We start from the raw sequence: 21,911 nt of genomic DNA on the forward strand, positions 1-21,911 counted from the left end.
TTCTTTAGATTACACAGAAGCCCAAGTCTCGAAGAGAAGCAACCAAGAAGGTGAGTAGTAGGAGCCTCCAAGTTTTGTTGGATATATAAAGTCATTCTTATTGCATATAATATTATGACTATTTCTTTGGGTGGGTGGCCCATCTCTGTAATGAATTTGTGATCAGGTCCCCTATCTTAAATTTCAAATGTGGGTGCTTTTAAGAGAGAAAGAAGCAATTGGAAGACCAATTAAAGGAAATTATCAAGTACTTTTTTGAAAACCATTCAGTTTATTTGGACCGCAACTACATTTTCACCAGCGCATAGAGGATTGGAACCCAATGGCTACATCCTGAAAGAGCCAGAACTACCAAGTTTATACAAAGAAATAAAGACCCATTATTGAAGTGTGCACGATGGTGAGGACTCCTTGCTGTGAGAAGATGGGCTTGAAGAAGGGACCTTGGACACCAGAAGAAGATCAGATATTGATTTCTCATATTCAACTATATGGCCATGGAAACTGGCGGGCCCTTCCAAAACAAGCTGGTGTGTGCAACTTCAACTTCTTTTCCGATTGGGTTTATTATTATATGTCTCAGTTAATATATTGGTAACTAAACTGACTAAGATTTTACATAAATCAATAGAACGAAACAAATGCTTGTTGCATGTTTTCTCCTCTTTTAAATAGATGGACTTATTCGAACTATGATTGGTTAGGTTTGTTAAGGTGTGGTAAGAGTTGTAGACTTCGCTGGATAAATTACTTGAGACCGGATATTAAACGTGGGAAATTCAGCAAGGAAGAAGAAGAGATCATCCTCAAACTGCACGGAATTCTCGGAAATAGGTGGGTACATAACTATAAAGACGCCATACAATAACACGTCATACAAATTTTAATTAAGAGGCAATGTCATATAATAAGTAGTAAACTCAGAACTTTGTGATATCATTATACAAATCTTTTAAATAATTCTCTTACTATCTTATTAAGTATGTATTAAATAAAAAAAAAAAATACATGTATTAATAACTTTAAAAATATAAAAATTGTTTAATATTTTTTTCATTTATTAATTAGAAAGATATATATGTATAAAAATAGGAGGATTTAAATTTGTTCTTATTTATATTATGTGATATGATTGCATTTTCTGAAGTAGATAAATGATGAAATCAATTTCTTGATGCTCAGATGGTCTTCTATTGCGGCAAAATTACCAGGACGAACAGACAACGAAATTAAGAATTTTTGGCACACCCATTTGAAGAAGAGGCTCGAGAGAAGTGAAGTGCACAGTATGATGAATGCCTCTTCTAATCCCTTGCAAGAGGCCCAAGCAGCTTCTAGTTCGGGGACTTTAATAAATATGGCACGAGTAGGGGTGGATGGTGCTACTACTTCTAGTGTCACTGGGAAAGTGTTGATTGCCAATGATAGTTTACACTTGAGGAGAAATCCATCTATTCGTCTAGGACTTTATGGTGCCGTCTCTTCTGATATGTCAGGAGGAACAATTGGCAATAATTCTCCCAGTGAGTTTGGTGAAGAGATGGAATTTTGGTATAACATGTTCATGAGCAGTCATCACAAGGGCATGGAAATGTAAGACAGATTGTTTAAAATTTTACACTAGTGCGCATAATTTCTATAACCTTTTTGTTATTGACATCGCTTCAGCTTTTGTGTTTGTGTGCAAAATATAAATTCACTTTAATAGTATAATTTGGCAAGGAAAAAGAAAGGTGAATGGGGAAAAAATGTAAAAAAGGATGAAGAAATTTATGCATAATTAGGAGGAATAATTGAAGGCGCACAAATTATATATTTAGACTTGAATTTATAGGATAAGTTTAGTTAATTTTTCATGTGTTTTTTCGAGTAACAAGTGACTTTTTGTTTCATTCTTGTATCCTAAGTTCGTAAGTGCAAATTAGTTTGACCAGTATTTATGAAAATTGAACTAATTTTTCATGTTTATATCCTAAATCTGTGAAACTCCCTCAAATCTTAACTTATGTGATATTATTATAACTGAACATGCACGTTAAATTTTAAATAAATTAAATATTTATAAATATACAATTTTATAATTAATATTTATTTATAATTTATTTTATATTAAAATAAAATTGATTGATTAAATATTAAATAGTTTTAAATTACATAAACTTTTATGAATTGATTTTTCTTAGCAAAATTGTGTATTAATTTAATGTTTTTAATTGATAAAATTTAATATTTATATTAAAAAAAAGAGCATAAGTTTAAGAATATTTATTATTGAAATAAGTAAATTCCTAACTTAGTTAATATTTTATTAATTGACAAGACTTTAATGTATAATACACTTTTTAAAATAAAAATTATTAATTGTAACACATGTTTATGAATATTTAATTTATTTAAAATTTAATGTACATAGTTATTAAGACAATATTGCATATTTAATAATTAAATTATATATATATATTAATAAAAAATATTGAGTAAAGTAAAATGTTTAAGATTTATTCCTTAATTTTCTTTTTCTCTCTCACTGGCTCACCCAATTTATTAGATAAGAATGTGAAAATAATTAGTCTTATCTTATAACTAATACAAATGTTGAGTATAATTTTATACAACATCAATCATAATTATATTAAATATAATAAAAGAATACATCATGTAATTTTTTTAAAAAATTGTATAAACAACAAATAAGAAAATGAAAGAAATATTATAATTTTATACTCAGTTTTTTATATTTTTCTTTTTATATAATAACATCAATTATATATATATATATATATATATATATATATATATATATATAATTTAGGTGATAGTTAACGTAAGTTAGTATATTATATAATTCATGAATAAATAATAGGTTTTAAAAATTATAATATTTATATTTTAATTTTTAACTATTTTGTAGGTTAAAGATATTAAAATATTTCATATTTAAAATAGGTATTTTGAAGTATTTTTAAAAATAATTTAGAAAAAAGTTTAATTGTAATAATTTTGAAGGTGAATTTTTTTTCATACTTAACTCTATTTTCTCAAATATGTTGTTTTTCATCTTTATTTCTAAAGCTAATTTAAGTCTTTCTTTTGTGTTTCTCATAACTAATTTGATAGATTTAGTTACAATGGTTGAAATTTATGGTTAAAAAATTGAAAGAGATACATAAGTTAAGAAATTGAATGAAATCAAATAATCTCCACTTAGAATATCGGCATCAAGTCTTTGTTAGTCCTATATGAATATTACTAGCACTTGATTTCTTCTTCCTAAATAACATCCAAAACCTATTTCCCAAATCCAACAACTCAAATAACCGTACTTTCTTTGAATTATCATACTTTGAATTGTGATATTTGTAAGTGGAACCAATTAAATTTAAAAACATCATATACTCATCTCAATTTTTTTAGCAACAAATAACTTGACTAAATTGAAATAGGGGTAGCGACTAAAGAAATATAGTTAAACACAAAGAAATGTTGGAAAATCATTCTTTACAAAATTTTCTTAAGCCATACAATATTTGCTTAAGCTAAATTTATACAATGATAGCCATATAATTTTTGAAATTTTCACTTAAGTCATTCTTTTTAGCTTAAGCTAAAAATGCAAAAATTCTTTGTTTGCACAATTTGCTAAGGCCAAATCAATTTCGCATAAGCAGAATCATGTTCTTAAGTTACATTCAACACTGCTTAAGCAATATTCTTCCTATGAACAATTTTTTTCTTGTCACTTTTGCTTAAGTGAGGTTAAAAATGACTTAAGCTAATCAATGTGCAAGGAAGACATGAGAAAGATCTAAAATGACATTGAATATTCTATCAATACAAAAGTTAATTTTTATAATGAATTGGAATTATCAGAGTGCATGTGAAAATTTTTATTTTGAAAATCATGAACGACATTCATAGGAGTTCTGCATTAAAATTTAAAATGACATTTAATGTTCTATTAATTTAAAAACTGCTTTTGATTATAAATTGAAACTGCATCAATGTATGTGAAAGTTTTAATTCTTAAAATCACTAACCTACATACACGATAAATATATGGAAAAAAAAATTAAAAATAACTATCAATACAATCTTATAAATATCTAAAATAACAACTTTTAAACACCTAAAGAGCAATTTTGTAAATATTTATGAAGTATTAAATCATAAATTTATGAAAATTAGTACTATAAAGTAAAGTTAAAAGATATAAACTATTAATTTTTTAAAATATATCTAACAGTTTAAATGTACTAACCGCACACCACTTAATTGTTAATTCATTATAGCTTGAGCCCTTATTTATGTTTTTATATGTTAAGTTTTACTCTCATGTGTTAAATTTTTATCGTGTCATGTTATTTTTAAATTATTCAACGTATTTTGATGTTTAAGGTTAATTTTATATAATAATTACCAAAGTGTGGTGTTAGAGAAAAAAAGAGCGTAAAAAAAATTCCTCCAGAACTAATATGTTTTCCAAGTCTTTTCAACAACAAAAAAAATGAAAGTCCAAATTTTAAAAATATATTAACAAATGAAAGAGCTTCATACTTTCTTGTACACATCATATTTTATCGTTGTTTCATCAAAGATCAAATTACTTGTCAATCTTCAATTTTTCACTTCAAACAAACTGTAAAAAAATAATATGGAACAAAATTAATAGGAAAAAATCTGCGAGTAATTGATCATTGGGTCTAGTAGGCATAAGGGGACCATTTCAAACAGTAAAAGAAATATTGAAGACAATATTAAACAAGATAAGACTTAACAAGAAAAATAAATCATAGAGATTATTCCATATAAATCTCTTGTAAATCACTATGTAAGAAAATATTTTTAATATCAAGTTAATGAGTGGGCCAATGATGAATAACAGTCATAGCAAGAAAAAGGCAAATTCGAATGATTTTAGTCATAGGAAAAAGGTATTGCCATAATATAAACCAAAAATTTGTGTTTTTAGCCGCCAAGTGTCCAATATGTGCAATCTTCATTGTATAAACATAACAACAACTAACAATGGACTTGACAAAGGTATGGAAATAAGATCTTAAGTGTCACTAGAATGAAAAGTGGACATTTCATCCACCATTGCTTGGCACTAATAAGGATTAGCCATGACTTCACTTATAGACTTAGCAAAAGACAAAATCCAAAGAGACAAAAGAAAAATAGGAAGAAGATAAACAATAATAGTTATAAGTACAACCGTAAAGAGGATTAGAATTATGAGAAGACCAAATACCTTTTCGTAGTGCAATGAGAAGTTCATGTTCAAGCGACGTGAATGGAGGGGCAATTGGAACTAGAGATAAGGTTGGAGAATCAATAGAAGGAGGCATGTTGGAACTTATGACTATCGCTAGTGAGCAAATGAGGGGTAGAAGAGGCAAGGATAGGGGTTGAAACAATAGGAGGAATGGTAAGAGGGTCCGCTGTGATATTGACATACATGATAGCTTAGAGTACAAAAAGGCTACCTTTCAATCCTCTTACTCAAAGTTGGACACTTTAGGATGAAAATCAGGTACACATGATAGCCTAACCTTATGGTACATGACCAACTTCCTCAAAAATCTCCAACAACATGTACGAATGTCAAGACTCTAAAGGTGTTAGTACCTATTCGTGAGCAAGTGTACCAATCAAAAAGTAATGTAGGGTTCTTAAATTAAGTTCCTGAAATTATCATCCCACATATATTGATTTCCAATTACTAAGAATTTTTTTAATTTAATTGTTTGAGCTTAAAGGATATAAGATTAATTTCCTTGTGATTACCAATCATTCATACAAATACTATCAATATCCAATGGTTATGGAATAATATTCTTTTCTCTAAACTAACATCTACAATAGTCATGCAAGATATTAATTCAAGAAAGCATAAAACACCTATAAAACTTGTTAATTTAATAACGATTAGAAAAGAAAGATTGGTTTGGTCCACCTAATCATTTGTTTTATTCCATCCTATAGATCTATTAACTAATTGAGGTATGGTCACCTAACGATATAATTAATTAGGATTATGCAATTATGCATAATAGGATAAACAATAATAAAAATGGAAATCAAACTTAGATTCAAACTTAAAAATCTCATAAATTCATGAACGAGTATTCTCATAGCCCCAACTATGAACTTAGTTACTCATGCTAAATAAAAGAACTAAAACAACCATAAACAAAGTCATAAAGAAAAGCAAATTAGAATGAGATGAGTTCTCGAGCTTCAAGTACAGTTGCTTGGAACTCTAAGTTCTGCCAAGAGTATGCCAAAGGATCGATAAATGAGAGGTGTGTCACAAATCAAGGACTAGATGTAGAACAGGATGATCATTTACTGCCCTCAAGGTCTCTTTTTAATAGTATTTGAAAATCTCAAAAACTCTTCATGATTAGGCTTGCCGCAAATGAGCACGACTGTGTAAGGTCATAAGCACGGCCATGTGTAATGCCCCAAATTTTTTAATAATATTGAATTATTATTATACGTATGAGATTGTTATTTGAATGCATATCCGAATTATGTGGATGTATGTAGATAGATATGTATGTATATGAGTATAGATGGAAATGTTGACTTGGTTGGATTGAAAATGCTTGAGAGTATGGGCTAATGTGTGTTGCAGGGATACACTCGTTGTAGCGAGAAGGTCTTAGGCAAGTTGGCCTGTCTCTATTGCATTTTCGCTATAGTGAGAAGGTTGCAGGAGATATGGGTGCCTTTGTTGCATTCTTGTTGTAGTGAGAGGCTCCTCGCTGTAGCGAGAAGGCAATAAAGAAGGGGTGTTTTCTGGGTTCAGTCTTGCTACAATGAGAGATGTCTCGCTGCAACAAGAGATGTCTCGCTGTAATGAGAATATGGCGACTCGTGGGGTATTTAAGGGACTTGGGACTTGGGAACACATTTCCCACTCTTTTCCTTCACCTCTCCTTCAATTCTCTCAATCCCTTGTAACATTTAACTTTAATTTTCTGAAAAAATAAATTTCACAAAATTAGGAATAATAAAAATTTTCATTTAAATGGTTCCAAAATAATGGTTCGATAAAATATTTCGAAATAAATCATTGCTTTAGGACTTAATTAATACATTAGATTTTCAAAATAAATTCCTAAGTCTTATAGCAGTTTCATCTATCCTTCACTGAGTCTTGTACTGATGGTCTTGGTCACCTGAAAAATAAATGTAAGGGTGAGTACTCTAGACTATCCAACACACAAGCATAACATAGAGACTCACCTCACATACTCTACATGTATTTCTCACATATTCTACTTACTTACAGTCAATCATAAACAACAATTTCAATTCACAATCGGTGCGCTCACTGCACCCACAACATTTCATACACACGTGCGCTCTCTGCACATAGCCACGCTCACTGTGGCATTGTGATCACAGTTTCACACCACGGATGGTCGCCGGTCACCCACGTATCATGGATACGAAATTCATATTTGCACACGGCGCACAGGCCCACATTCATTCATAGTACACAACACGCAGGCTCACAATCATTCGCATTACACGGCACATAGGCCCATGTTCATTCGCGTTAGATTTAACGCACAACAATTTTATACACACAACATTTTTAACAAAATTCACATTCATCAAATCATTAAATCATACACAATTTCTAGTTACAACCAATATCACAATCCAACCATTTTATCATATATAACACCAATCGACGTCAAACACGCCATGCCTGACATGAGAAATTCATCGAAACACACATAACAAATAAATGAATTTCTAAACAAAAGGAGACAGGGTAGAGTCCCCTCTTACCTTCGATTGAGGACCTACATATGAATTCAACCCAAGGAAGTGATTCCCACACGAATTTCATCCTAAACACACAGAAGAATCCCATGAGAACCAAGAGCAACTAAGAGAACAGGGAATGTGGATGAGAAACTAAAACCCTAACCATTAAAACTCATCTCAAAGCATTCTCAACATGAATCCAACCTTCAATCTAGCTCCTGAACAACTTTGGAGGCAATTTAATAGGTGAAATAGGCTTTTGGGTCGAGAGAATAAAAGAGATTTTGAAGAGTGGAATGGGAAATGAATTTCTCAAACCCTAACCCCTTCAAATACCCCTTTGGTTGCGACACTCTTGCTACAGTGACACACTCTCGTTAACGACGCACCTTGTTCTACAGCGAAAATCTCAGAAAAAATTGCACCTTGGTTTCTACAGAATCTCGCTACAGCGAGATTGCACCAAAAACTGCCGCTCTCGCTACAGCGATGGACCTCTCGCTACAGCGAGAAGGCAACAATTTCATGCCTTTCTCCCAAGGTCTTCTCGCTACAACGAGACATCTCTCGCTACAGCGAGAACACCCTGCACCAGACACTTAGCCAAATTTTCAGTCACCACAACATTATATGGCAATTCAGTCACACACAAATTTAGACTCTTCACATAATCCACAGATACAAAAGAGTGCGTAGCACCTAAATCAAACAACACATTCAACATTTGACTCTTAATAATGCATTTACCTCTGATTAGTTCCTCAGACTGTGAAGTCTCCAGCCCGCTCATGGCAAAAACCCTACTAGGAATGCTCGGCTTTGGCCTTGTACTCGGCCCTGTGCTCCCTCTTGATTCAGGCCTCTGAGTTGTACTCAAACTACCAGTCCTCATAGCGGTCCAGCACAAATTGGCAGTGTGCCTTGACTTCCCACAATTGCTACAAGTTGTCCATGGCTGTGAGTAGTCCTTCACAATGTGTGGTCCTCCACACCTAAAGCACTTGATTGGCCTTCTAAAAGAGCCTAATCCCGAGCCACTCCTACTGCTCTTTTCTTAAGATGAACTTCTTCTGGACTACGAATTACTTGAACTTGAATACGGTCCCTTTGAGAACCTAGGGGGTCTTTTATCATGTCTCACTGGACCACTCCCCCCAGTGTCCAGGGTCTTGCCCCTCAAGTTGGCTTCAAAGATTTTGCTTTTGCTCACCAGAGTGGGCAAGTCTGTCAGCTGGAACATACTAACTGCAGCTCGAATGTCTGGCCTCAGTTCGTGCTCAAACTGAGCACATAAGTCTTTCTCTCCATCCCCATACTGGTAGTGAGGCTAGTATTTCATCAACTCCTGAAACTTTGCTACATACTCCCCCACGGTCATGCTCCCTTGCTTCAGCTCAAGGAATTCTCTAGCCTTCTGCTTCTTCAGATCCTAAGGAAATTAATTCCCTAGGAAGATTGCCTTGAATCATTCCCACTGTATATACCTACCCTCTTGTTGCAGGGTCTGACTGGTAAACCTCCACCAGTCTTCTGCTTCCCTACACAACAAGTATGTGGCATAAGCAACCTTGTGCTCCTCACGATACCCCATTGCATTGAGGACCTTCTCTACATCCGCCAACTACCTTTGGGCTCCCTCAGGGTTGAATTTGCCCTCAAACTTCAGAGGATCGTGCCTAGTGAAGGCAGACAATCCTCGGTACTTAGCAGGCTCTTCGCATTGGTTGTGCACCAAGGCCTCCATAATTTGAGCCATGCGCTCCATGAGGTCATTGGTGCCTTTAGCTCCTCTACCTCTACCAGCCATTATAATCTATGCTAGTAAACATTTCAACAAACCATCAGATCAATAACAACATTTATAATTCAGGTAGACAAAACATATCAACACACAACTTGGACGCTTCAGCCCGATACCCCAGTCTGGTTTAGATGAACTGCTCTGATACCAAAATTGTAACACCTAAATTTAATTTTCTAAATAAATAAATTTTACAAAATTGGGAATAATAAAAAATTTCATTTAAATGGTTCCAAAATCATGGTTCAATAAAATATTTTGAAATAGAGATAGATTACAATTTGTATCAATCATTGTTATAGGACTTAATTAATACATTAGATTTTCAAAATAAATTCCTAAGTCCTATAGCAGTTTCATTCATTCTTCACTGAGTCTGGTACTGATCGTCTTGGTCACCTGAAAAATAAATGTAAGAGTGAGTACTCTACGCCATCCAACACAAACATAGAGACTCACATCACATACTCTACATGTATTTCTCACAGATTCTACTTAATTACAGCTAATCACAAACAACAATTTCAATTCACAACTGGTGCGCTCACTGTACCCACAATGTTTCATACACACGTCTACTCACTACACATAGCCACGCTCACTGTGGCACTGTGATCACAGTTCCACACCATGGATTGCCGCCGGTCACCCCCATATCACGGATATCATGTGTGCGATCACGAGTTGCTTGGTCAAGGTGTTGGTCAGAGGTCTAGTTAGGAGGAGAGTGTGTGCCCTGTGGTGCACCCATGCTCACTGTTGGTATCACTACCACTCTCTTTTCCAAGGTATTTCTACCGTCCTCATCTTCCACACCTCCAGTGTATCGTTGAACCATTCATAGCATATTTACAACCGCATTTAACATGCCTCATTCACACACATTGCCATTGCATATGATATTCATATTTGCACATGGGGCACAGGTCCATATTCATTCACAGTACACGACACATAGGCCCATGTTCATTTGCGTTATATTTAATGCACAACAATTCCATATACATAACATTTTCAACAAAATCCACATTCATCAAATTATTGAATTTATATAATTTCTAGTTACAACCCACATCACAATCCAACCATTTCAGCATACATAACACCAATCAACATCTAACACACCATGCCTGGCATGAGAAATTCATCGAAACATACATAGCAAATAAATGAATTTTTAAACAAAAGGAGATAAGGTAGAGTCCTCTCCTACCTTCAATTGAAGACCTACACATGAATTCAGTCTAAGAAAGTGATTCCCATACGAATTTCGTCCTAAACACACGAAAGAATCCCATGAGAACCAAGGGAAACCAAGAGAACAGAGAATGGGGATGAGAAACTGAAACCTTAATCATTAAAACTTACCTCCAAGCATCCTAACACGAATCCCCGAATGGCTTTGGAATCAATTTAATCGGTGAAATAGCGTTTTGGGTCGAGAGAATCAAAGAGATTTTGAAGAGAGGAATGGGAAATGAATTTCCCAAACCCTAACTCCTTCAAATATCCCTTTGGTTGCAACACTCTCGCTACAGCGACACACTCTCGTTGCACCTACGTCCCTTGTTGCTACAGCAAAAATCTCAGGAAAAACTGCATCTTGGTTTTCGTAGAATCTCGCTACAGCGAGATTGCACTTAGAAATGCACCCCAAACTGTCGCTCTCGCTACAGCGATGGACCTCTCACTACAACGAGAAGGTGACAGTTTCACGCCTTCCTACACTGGTTATAGTGATACACTGGGGTGTGAAAGATGGGGCGTAAAAAATACTTTGGGGAAAAGAGAGTGGTGGTGACACCACTAATGAGCGTGAATGCACCACATGCCACACACTTTTCTCTTGACTCGACCTTTGACCAATACCTTTGCTAAGGGGCTCGTGACCGCACACGTTATATTTGTGAAGGGGACTAACTGACGACCATCCATGGTGTGAAACTAAGTAAGTCCTTGAGGTTGAAGACGTCAGGAAACTGTGATCAGAATGCCACAGTGAGCGTGACTAACATATAGTTAGTACACGTATGTGTGTGGATTGATTTGAGGTGTAGTGAGCGTACTTGTGTATAAATTGGTGTGAACGATTGATGTGTGAACATGATGTGTACGTTGTTGGAATGAATCGATTAATACTTGCTCAAATGTATGATTTAATTTTATTAGGAAATGTTTGAGTGTGCAAGGTGAGTCTTTATGTCGTGTTTGTGATAGTGTAGAGGATTCACCCTTACATTTATTTTTTAGGTGACCAAGACAATCAACACCAGACTCAGTCACTGGGGATAGATGATACAATTATAGGAATTAGAGAATTTATTTTGAAATTAAGATGTATTAAATAAGTCCTGTAGCTTTATTTTAATTCAAACTTGTAACCCATCCCATATTTTAAAATACTTTATTGAAATCTTGTGTTGGAAACAATTGAAATGAAATTTTTATTTCTCATTAGAAAATATTTGAAAATAAATTAAGGTGTTACACCGTGCATGTATATCAAAGCACCCTTATGCTTACTGGTAAGCTTTGGATGTGTTGACTACTGCGAAGCTCTATTTTACAACCAATTTAGGCCTAAAACATGCCTTAAACCCACTTGTGGCCTTCTTATGCTAAACTGCAAAATTAATATATCAACCAGTGCAAAACTCAAATAAAATAAAGGTCAAACATAAATATATGGGATATAAAAGCGGGTCAAAATATAGACTTATCAAATCACTCGAAATAGAATTGGGATGCTTGCCATTGCCAACTGTCGTCACCATTAGAATGTACAAGTTCCAAAACAACAACAAATGGGATGAGCATACATGTTCATACTCATACATCAAGTCAAAGAAGGTAATAGACAACTAATATGTTGTACAAAAAATTAAATTATTGATGAGAAAGATTGTCGCTACCTCCATCAAAATATAAATAGAATTAATGTAGTACTAGATTGAATAAACCTAGGTTGTCCTCTTGTGAATCATTGGGTGAGTGACCAAATATCAAACATATGATAAGTAGTGTATTTAGAAAATAGGGGGAATTTTGTTGTTTCTAAGTTCAAAGGTATTCAAGAAAAAAATTAAGTTGAGAGAATCAATTAACAAAATATATTAAGCCCTAGTTCATCCATGCTAGTTTAATCATAAATCCTCTTATTTCTTAGAATTAAGTTAATTAGAACAAGCATCAATCAATCCTAAATTCTCATGCAAGATTAAGCAAATCACATGATCTCTAATCCCTGGTCTTTAGAATTAAGCAAACTTAAGACTTAGTCGAGAATTAAGCAAATTGAGTTTTGAAACCTTACTATGAATGAAATTTAGATTGATTAAGCAATAACCATCATTCAATTCCTAACTCAACTCTCAAGAGATTAGGGAAAGTGAGATTAAATGGAAAGAAATTCGTATTGACAACCAAATCAAGATTTTAAGAAGCATCACGTACTCACTATGGATTAATAAACGAAAATGAGCCTTCCATGGGAATAGGGTTCAACATTACAAGCATTTAATGCATAGAAAAACAGAAAAACAGAGTAAAAGAGGAGAATAAATGGAAACCCTAAAATGGAGTTCTTGGGCAACTGCCCAGAACTCCTACCCTAATCCTATAAAAGTAGGGAAATGAAAAATTACAAGAAATGGCAAAAAGATAGGTCAAAAAGTCCCCTATCTTCTAAGTGGAAATATATTTATAGTGAATTTAACACCCTCCTAGGGTAATTACTTTGAATGGTGAAAGTAATTAGGCATAAAACTTCCTGCAGTGCTGTCCTGATTAGAGTAATTACTATTAGTGTTGAGAGTAAACACGCACAACTTCATCAGAAAAATTATGCTGACACTTGTTTACTATCAATGATGAAAGTAAGCACGAACAGCTTCGCCTCTTGAAAATGGATCTGTAGTGATTACTATCAATGGTGAAAGTGATTACTTCCACTTGGCCTTTGGAGGATGCTTGCTAGAGTAGTTACTTTGAGTGCTGGAAGTGATTACTTCTACCCAATTTTCTCTTAAAATCTCAAATCCCATGGATTAATTGCCCAAAAATTCCTACACAATTATTCTAATTAGCAAAATCACACAAGATAATTGTAAAACTAATGTAAATTGAACTAAATTAAGAAAATTGAAATTAACAGAAATGACATTTTTATGTTATTTGCATTTGCTAACTTCATTTTTATATTAAAAATCTGTTGAAAAGACAACTAAAATATTAACAAAATGTGGATTCATCAATTACAAAATTAGTTGATAAAATAATCACAAAGAAAACATATGATGCATGTATGCAAGTTCATTATTGATCGTTATTCATTCAAATCTCATTTACCAATGTAATATATGCAAGGCCCATTCTTTTATATGATCCATATTGACATTCCAATTCACATGGAGCGATTAAGAGCCCATCATATGTACTAAGGTACAAAATGTTACTTTCTCAACAGTTGCACTAAAAGTAAGGTTGACTAGCAAGTGTACTAGTATTGTTGTAGCAAGTTATAAAATCTTGGAATCATGTTTGAGTGCAAATATCGTCCTCAGGGAATAGTTTTCTCAAATATCACTTCACAATTCAACAATTAGTTAAGCCTAAAGCAATTCAATTGGAATTTATAATGTTTGAAAGCAAATAAACCAGTACAAAATGAAGAAATTGTAGCAGAGCAAGAGATACAAATTTCTCTATGGAAACAGATGTATGAAACATAGTTAGGGATTTACTTCACCAAAACTTCAGTGTTAATTCAATCAAGTTCTGAACCTTCAAGCATTTGGATTAAATGACAATCAGTTTCACGATGTGTTAATCAAAGGTTAATTCCTTAACTCAATGAATCTAACATTTAATTCAATCATCATATTTCCTTAGATCTGATTCAATTAAATGTTGCATTAAGCATTAGAAACCAAAAGATTGCAAGGTTACGATGTCTTATCCCTAAGAAATCAATAATCTTGGTAATTGATTCATATCTGAGAAACAATTTCAACTTCTATTGATAAGAGCTTCTCTGTGATTAGTTAATCAAATTTCTATTAAATAACTACTTGAAAAGAGGAATCAATTACTCAATCCAATCCAGCACTCAGTTCAGATCCAAAATCAATTTAACACTTCCATTTCGGATCCATAAATTTCTAACTACAAAGAGTTTAGAACTCCATTACAAAATGAAAAGAGAAAGAAAGAAAAGAAGGAGATGAGCAGAGAATCATCTTCAATCTGATTCCTCAAGATGTGAAGCTTGGTGTTCGTCTCCAATCTCTCTCTCAGACTCTCTCAAGACAAGAAAACGAAATGCAAATGAAAAATGAACAAAAAAATCCCAACAGATCTGAGCTAACTCATATTTATAGAATTCTTGCCTTGCTAGCATGATCACTATTTTTCACTAAAGTAACCACACAGAGGCCTTTCTGGTGATCTTCATGATTGGAACAATCACTATTCTTCATAAAAGTAGCAACGCAGAGGTTAATTGTTCATAGTGGTCTGTGCATGTTCACTTTTATAAGAAATAGGAGCTATGCGCATCCTGCAAAAGTGTTAACAAATAGCTAGTCTTGTCTTTGACTCATGCGCGTGATCATTTTTGCTAGAAATAGTGATCACACGTACGTTGTTCTGATATAAGGCTCTCTGGAACGATCACTATTATCAGAAATAGTGATAACGCATAGGTCGACCTTCAATATTAGGCTCTGGAACAATCACTTTTGCAAGGAAAAATGATCACGCCCAGCTCTTGCTCCACCAGACCTTTTTCCTTGATTCCAATTTTGCTACTTTTCTTCTATTTTTCTCTTGATCTTCTAGCCTTATGAACTTAGCTCAGAATTTCCTAAAAAATATGATCTAATCATTGATTTTTACACAGAAAATTCACAAAATATAAACAACTAGGTATTTAGAAAAGACTTTGAACATTCTATTATTTTTATGACTTTTGTAGCCTTTTTCCATCATGTTTTCTTTATCAAATGTATTAAAGCTAAGGTAAAATACTAGTAAAATATAGATTTATCACCACCTCAAACTTGAATTTTTGCTTCTCCTCAAGCAAATTAAAACATATCAAGGGCAAGAATTCATTCATCAATTGAAATCCATAATGAAAATTTTTTACAAATAAGAACAATTCAGATTTTCATGATCCATTCCACTTCAATGCATTCTAATTATTTTGTTACTAAATTATTCACCCAGTTATGCATCATGATAGTCACACTTGAATCATCTTTTTCCTACAAAATCTCATACACTTCAGTCAAGCAAATTATCAAAGTTATATGCAAAACAGAATTTGGAAATATCATCACAGCTCTCAGGAAGTGTTTCTCTCTTACTCAATTAGTGTTTAGTTTTGTGTTTACTCTCAAAATCATCAAATTCATCAAACTTTACCATAGGCTTGCCTATATTGTCAACCTTCTTTGCATATTTACAATTAATCACAGATCAAGAGGACTTTTCTTGGTAATGTTGAGGCTGAAGGACATGTAGGTGTTCAATGAATTAAGGAAGCAATGAAGTTTATCCCAAACAGAAAAGATGCAAATTGAGTGGATAAGTTCTAAACTTAGAATAGGATTGCATCTCTGTTTCACTTATATATATCAACAAAATTATTCCAATTCATCAATTAAATTCTGTAGAACAATTTATAGCTTTTACTTTCAAATTGCGTTTCTTTTTATTCTTTTTCAATAACTTTTCTATTATGCAGCTTTTTTACTTCCTCTTTATCACATTTTTGCTTTTTATTTATTTTCTTTGAATGACTTTGCTCTTTGATGTTCTTTTCTCCTTTCCTCTACCCCAAACTTAGAACATTACTTTTCCTCAAGCAAATCATTGGAGACTTGATACCACCCCAAACTTAGTTTTGAAACTTATCTTTGACTAAACTCAATTTGCCTCTTTTCATTTGGATAGGTAACATGGTTTTTCTAGGAAGGCTTGTATTGAGGTTGATCAAAAGAAAGGCTATTAGCTCAAAGGGGTTTAACTAAAATATACAAGAAAGAAATGAGGTTTATTTGGCTAACTAGGTATAACTAAACAATGGCCTCCATCCTTTATGTGATTACTGTAAAATTGCATATTTGGTTAAGAAACAAAGCAAGTTCTAGAGAGTATATCAGAATTAGATCAGTCACACATCAAAAATTGTAAAGGTTCAAGTCTCACCAAGGAAGTAAAGTGATAATATTAACCAATTATGTTCACACTTCACTTCACAAATTTGCATGAATAAAATGGCAAGACTTCTTTATTTTAAAAATACAAGTATGACAATCCTATGAAGAATGGGAAAAATAACTTATGTAATTCAACAATTAGAATTCAATAAAAGGAAATTCAAACTCAATTCAAAGGGAATCAGGATCTAGTTTAATATTTTTATGTTTTCTGGAAATTTTATGCAGAATTAAAGTTGAACACATGAAATTAGAGGTACGGAATTCAACCCTTCTTTCATGGTAGCTTTTCATGTTTAGAATTCCATGCATTCCTTGTTCAGAAGTTTTAAGAGCATGGTCTACACAAAGCATCACAATTATTCATCAATTATCAGTTAAACGCTCAATTAAACTCAAAGCTAATAAATATTTAAAGCATACTTGTTTTCAACCAAAATTCAACGAAATTGTAATTAACAACTGAAAAAGTCTTCAACCTAATTAGAACTTATTTACAGAATTGAGCCATAAAACAGAAATTAAAATTCCTAAGCTATTCTTTTTCTTCTTTCTACTCTAAGTCATCCTCATCTTCATCTTCTTCCTCTGCCACTTCTGGTTGTGGAAAGTGAGTCTTATAAATGGGAAGATCTTTGAAGACTGTTAATCTGAGGCATTGAGCATTTTCTTCCACTTCAGGTGTATAGTATAGCTCATTCTTGGTCATTCCCATCTTCTAACCAATGTTCATTAGAACACACTTCAGCAACATTATTCCAGCCTTCACACTTCTATGCAATTCATTTTTCCTTTCAGTCAGTGAGTTCTATCTTTCAGCTAGGAATTTTATTTTTTCCTTCATCTTCATTGGATTTTCTCTCTTAAACTATGATGGTATAGGAGCTGTTGATGTACAAGATGTAGTAGCATAAATTTCCTTCACCATTGCTACTGTAATTGAAGGTGCTGCCCTGATCCATTCTTGATACTCATCAAGTTCTATTCCTGCATCCTCACACAGCAAAGTTATTAATGAAGGAAAAACTAAGGAATCTCTTTTTCTTTTCAGGATGTCTAAAATACATCCACTAATCACTTCCCCTCCATTAATATACATATCATTCACTATAGCAAATAAGAGTTCAACCATCTTTACTGCTAATGTGGAATTGTGTTTTACTGGCATGAGCTGAGTATGAAGGCACTCCAGACTTTGGCAAATGGTAGGAGATTCTTTGTGGTAATGCACTTGGGTTTCTTTGCTGTGTTCAGCTCCCATGTGGTCCCTGGTCTTCCAATTCTCTACAGGATCTCAATATAATCCTTGTCTTGAGGGTCCCTGAAAGCACTAAAGTTTTGCAATCCAAGTTGTTTTTGAATGTTGATGTTAAGAACTTTGTTGATGTTAGCAGTAGAAAAGTCAACCCTCATTCCCTTGACCATTGTATGATATTTTAGTATCTGATCTCTCTTAAACCTCATGGCATTTGCATAAAACTCCTGCGTAATTTCCCTTCATCCTATGCCAGCCAATGAACAGAAAGATTCCCAATCTCTTTTCTGAATCTCTTCTTTATATTATGGATAATTATCTTCAGCAATTTAAAAGGCTTTGTCTTGGACCACCTTTCGCCTTAGAATATTAGCTCTAAAATAATTTTTATGAGCTATACTCTTGAATCTGGGGTCATGTTGAAGGATTGGTCTTGAGGAAGATGCTGCTACTAGTCTACCCCTCTTTGTCCTTGTGGTTCCCCTTGAAGTGGATCCTACTGGAGTGTTTGCAGATGTTCTGAACATTTCTCAGATTCCTGCTAGAAAAATTTGTTTAAAATGGCTATAATACAATCTGCTAAAGCATGAAAATGCAAATACACATAACCACAACGAAATACAGAATGCAGGTGCAAGGTATTATTAATCAGAGTCAAGGAAATTTCAACTTGCATTCACAATGTACAATAAACTTTAGAAATTCGATTGAAAATTTTTTAGCCTTCAGTTCTAGCACAGAATATCAAAATGATGAAGATGAATCACAACTAGAAATTTCAATTAAAAAAAATCAATTAATTCCCTCAGTTCAACTTACTATCTGCAGAAAGATTGTTCATGTAGATATCACAATGTAGCTACGAACTTCCAATGAAATTGTTAAATAAAGTGAGAACCTGGCCACATTATCCTTTAATTTCATGTTTGAAACAATCAATGTCAGGAAATCTCTCAGTTTCCTTATTCAAAATTTTTCCCAAAATTTTTAACCATGAAGAACCCTAACCACAAATTGCAGAAATGAAGAAGAGTTTACCTAGAATGGAAGTGTAGAAGTGTAGATTCAAATGTGTTAGAGAGGAAATAGTGCTTGCTCAATGCGCAGAGAATGAAAATTAGAGAGAGATTAGAGAAAAATGTGAGTTTAGGTTTGAGAGAGTATGTGCGTGATTATTCTTTTCTGAGTTTATAGCCACGCGAATGCACGTGACCCTTTTTTAAAATAAAAGTGAACATTTTCAGAATTAACACTGTAAGTGTGTTCACTATTTTAAGGTAAAGTGATAATGCTCATGCTCACTTCTTTGTGCGTGACTACTATTTCAAAGGAAAGTGTTCACGCACAACCTTAATACCCTACCTATTACTCATGCGCGTGACTACTTTTTCTAGATAAAGGAATAATGCGTAAACTCTTATCTCAACTTTACCCGTGCGTAGTCACTTTACTCAAGAAAAGTGGTTGTTCCAGAGAGTAGCTTCCTCCTTAGACTTCTGCGTGATCACTTTTGCAAGGAAAAGTGATCGTTCCAGAGAGGTGTATCATTCTTGAGCCTCTACATGATCACTTTTGCAAAGAAAAGTGATTCTTCTAGAGAAGAGCTTCCTTCGTGAGCCTCTGCGTGTTTCCTTTTCTGAAAAATAGTAATCACTTTCATTACTTAACACACTTTAGAATTCAGATGGCTCACTTATTCCATTCTAATCTTTCTACCATACATTCATAACACAACACTCACTTTATTCAACAAATTTACACCACAATACAAGTTAAAAACAAAATTAAAGAAGATAAAATTTCAAAGTGAAATGGAATCAATTATCAAAATTCAAATACAAGCAAAAGTAATGAGAATGGTTCAGAACTGTGTGTTGCCTCTCACAGAGCGCTCTTTTAACGTCACTAGCTTGACATTAAATGTTCCTTACTGCTGAGAAACCAAGTTAATGCAAGAGTTATCCCTGTTGACCTCTCCTCTATGATAGATTTTTAATCTTTGGCCATTAACTTTAAATTCTCTCCCTTCCTTCTGGTCTTAAAGTAAAACTGCACCAAAGGGAGAAACTTCCTTTACCATGAAAGGTCTTGACCATCTTGACTTGAGCTTTCCAGGAAATAGCATTAATCTTGAATTGAATAACAGAACCAGCTACCCTGGTCTAAATTCTCTTTGCATGATGAATTTGTCATGAATTCTTTTAGTCTTTTCTTTATATAACTTTGCATTCTCATATGCAGATTGTCTGAACTCCTCAATCTCATGTAACTGTAGTATCTTCTTTTCTCCAACATTGCTTAAATCAAAATTCAACCATTTAGTGGCCCAATATGCCTTATGCTTAAGTTCTGCAGGGAGATGATATGCCTTTCTAAACACTAGTTGATATGGTGACATATCAATTGGTATTTTGAATGCAGTCTGATATGCCCAGAATCTCTCTATTGGAAATTTCAACTTTTTCACTGGTTTGAGGATGGTATGGAGTTGTTATTCTGTGTCTAACTCCATACTTTTCCAGAATAACTTCAAGATATTTGTTACAAAAGTGAGATCCTTCATCACTTATTAGGATTCTTGGTACTCCAAATCTTGCAAATATGTTCTTCCTTATAAATGAGATCACCACTTTAGCTTCATTTGTCCTAGTTGGTATAGCTTCTATCCATTTAGACACGTAATTCACTGCTACTAATATGTACTCATGAGCAAAAGAGGTTGGAAAAGGTCCCATAAAGTTTATTCCACAAACATCAAATAGTTCCACCTCTAAAATGTTGTTCAAAGGCATTTCATGTCTTTTGGAAATGTTACCTACTCTTGGACACTTGTCACATCTCTCCACATAAGTCTTTGCATCTTTGAACAATGTAGGCCAAAAGAAACCTGCTTGTAAGATCTTAGCAGCTATCCTAGAACCTTCATGATGACCTCCATAATCTGAATTATGACAGTGCCACAAGATATTAGCTTACTTTTTTTGTGGAATGCATCTTCTCCATAGACCATTTACTCCAATTTTAAATAGATGAGGATCCTCTTAAATATAAACTTGCTGTCGTGAAGGAACTTCTTTCTCTGTTGGCAACTTATTCCCTTTGGAATATGTTGAGTGGCCTTAAAGTTTGCTATATCAGCAAACCAAGGTAACTCTTCCATGGCTAGCAGTTTTTCATTAGGGAATTCCTCATTAATGTCAAAGCAATCTGATTGTAGGGCTTCTAAGGGTAATCGAGACAAATGATATGCAACACCATTGTCCTTTTCCTTTTTGTCCTTGATTTCCAATTCAAATTCTTAGAGTAAAAGAATCCATCTCAGCAATCTTGGTTTAACATCCTATTTAGAAAGCAAGTATTTCAAAGCAGCATGGTCAGTATACACCACAACCTTAGATCCTACCAAATAAGATCGGAACTTATCAAAAGCAAATACTATAGCTAGCAGCTCTTTTTCAGTGGTTGTGTAATTAATTTGTACAAAATTCAGAACTCAACTAGCATAGTAAATCACATGCAGTCTTTTATCTTTCTTTTGTCCTAATATAGCACCTACTGCATTGTCACTTGAATCACACATTAGCTTAAATGGTAGAGTCCAATCAGGTTTGACAAGTATTGGAGCAGAAATCAATTTTTCTTTTAAATTAGCAAAAACATGTAAACATTATTCATCAAATACAAATTCTGCATCTTTCACAAGCAAGTCACTAAGAGGTTTAGCTATTTTAGAAAAATCCTTAATGAACCTCCTATAAAACCCTGCATGGCCTAAGAAACTTCTAATTTATTTTACATTCATAGGTGAAGGTAATTTACTAATTACTTCTATTTTAGCTTGATC

At 33.6% G+C, this 21,911-nt stretch overlaps 1 protein-coding gene across 1 annotated transcript; it reads left to right on the forward strand.

The window, feature by feature from the left end:
- The first annotated feature begins 397 nt into the window (after window positions 1-397).
- On the forward strand, window positions 398-1,597 carry LOC113871659 (transcription factor MYB4-like). The gene is made up of 3 exons (XM_027508759.1): window positions 398-530; window positions 705-834; window positions 1,183-1,597. The coding sequence occupies exons 1-3, from the start codon at window positions 398-400 to the stop codon at window positions 1,595-1,597; spliced, it is 678 nt and encodes a 225-aa protein (XP_027364560.1).
- The last annotated feature ends 20,314 nt before the right edge of the window (window positions 1,598-21,911 follow it).

The sequence above is a fragment of the Abrus precatorius genome, unplaced genomic scaffold (genome assembly GCF_003935025.1).
Source record: "Abrus precatorius isolate BTA unplaced genomic scaffold, Abrus_2018 Scaffold7, whole genome shotgun sequence".
Taxonomy (NCBI): Eukaryota; Viridiplantae; Streptophyta; class Magnoliopsida; order Fabales; family Fabaceae; genus Abrus; species Abrus precatorius.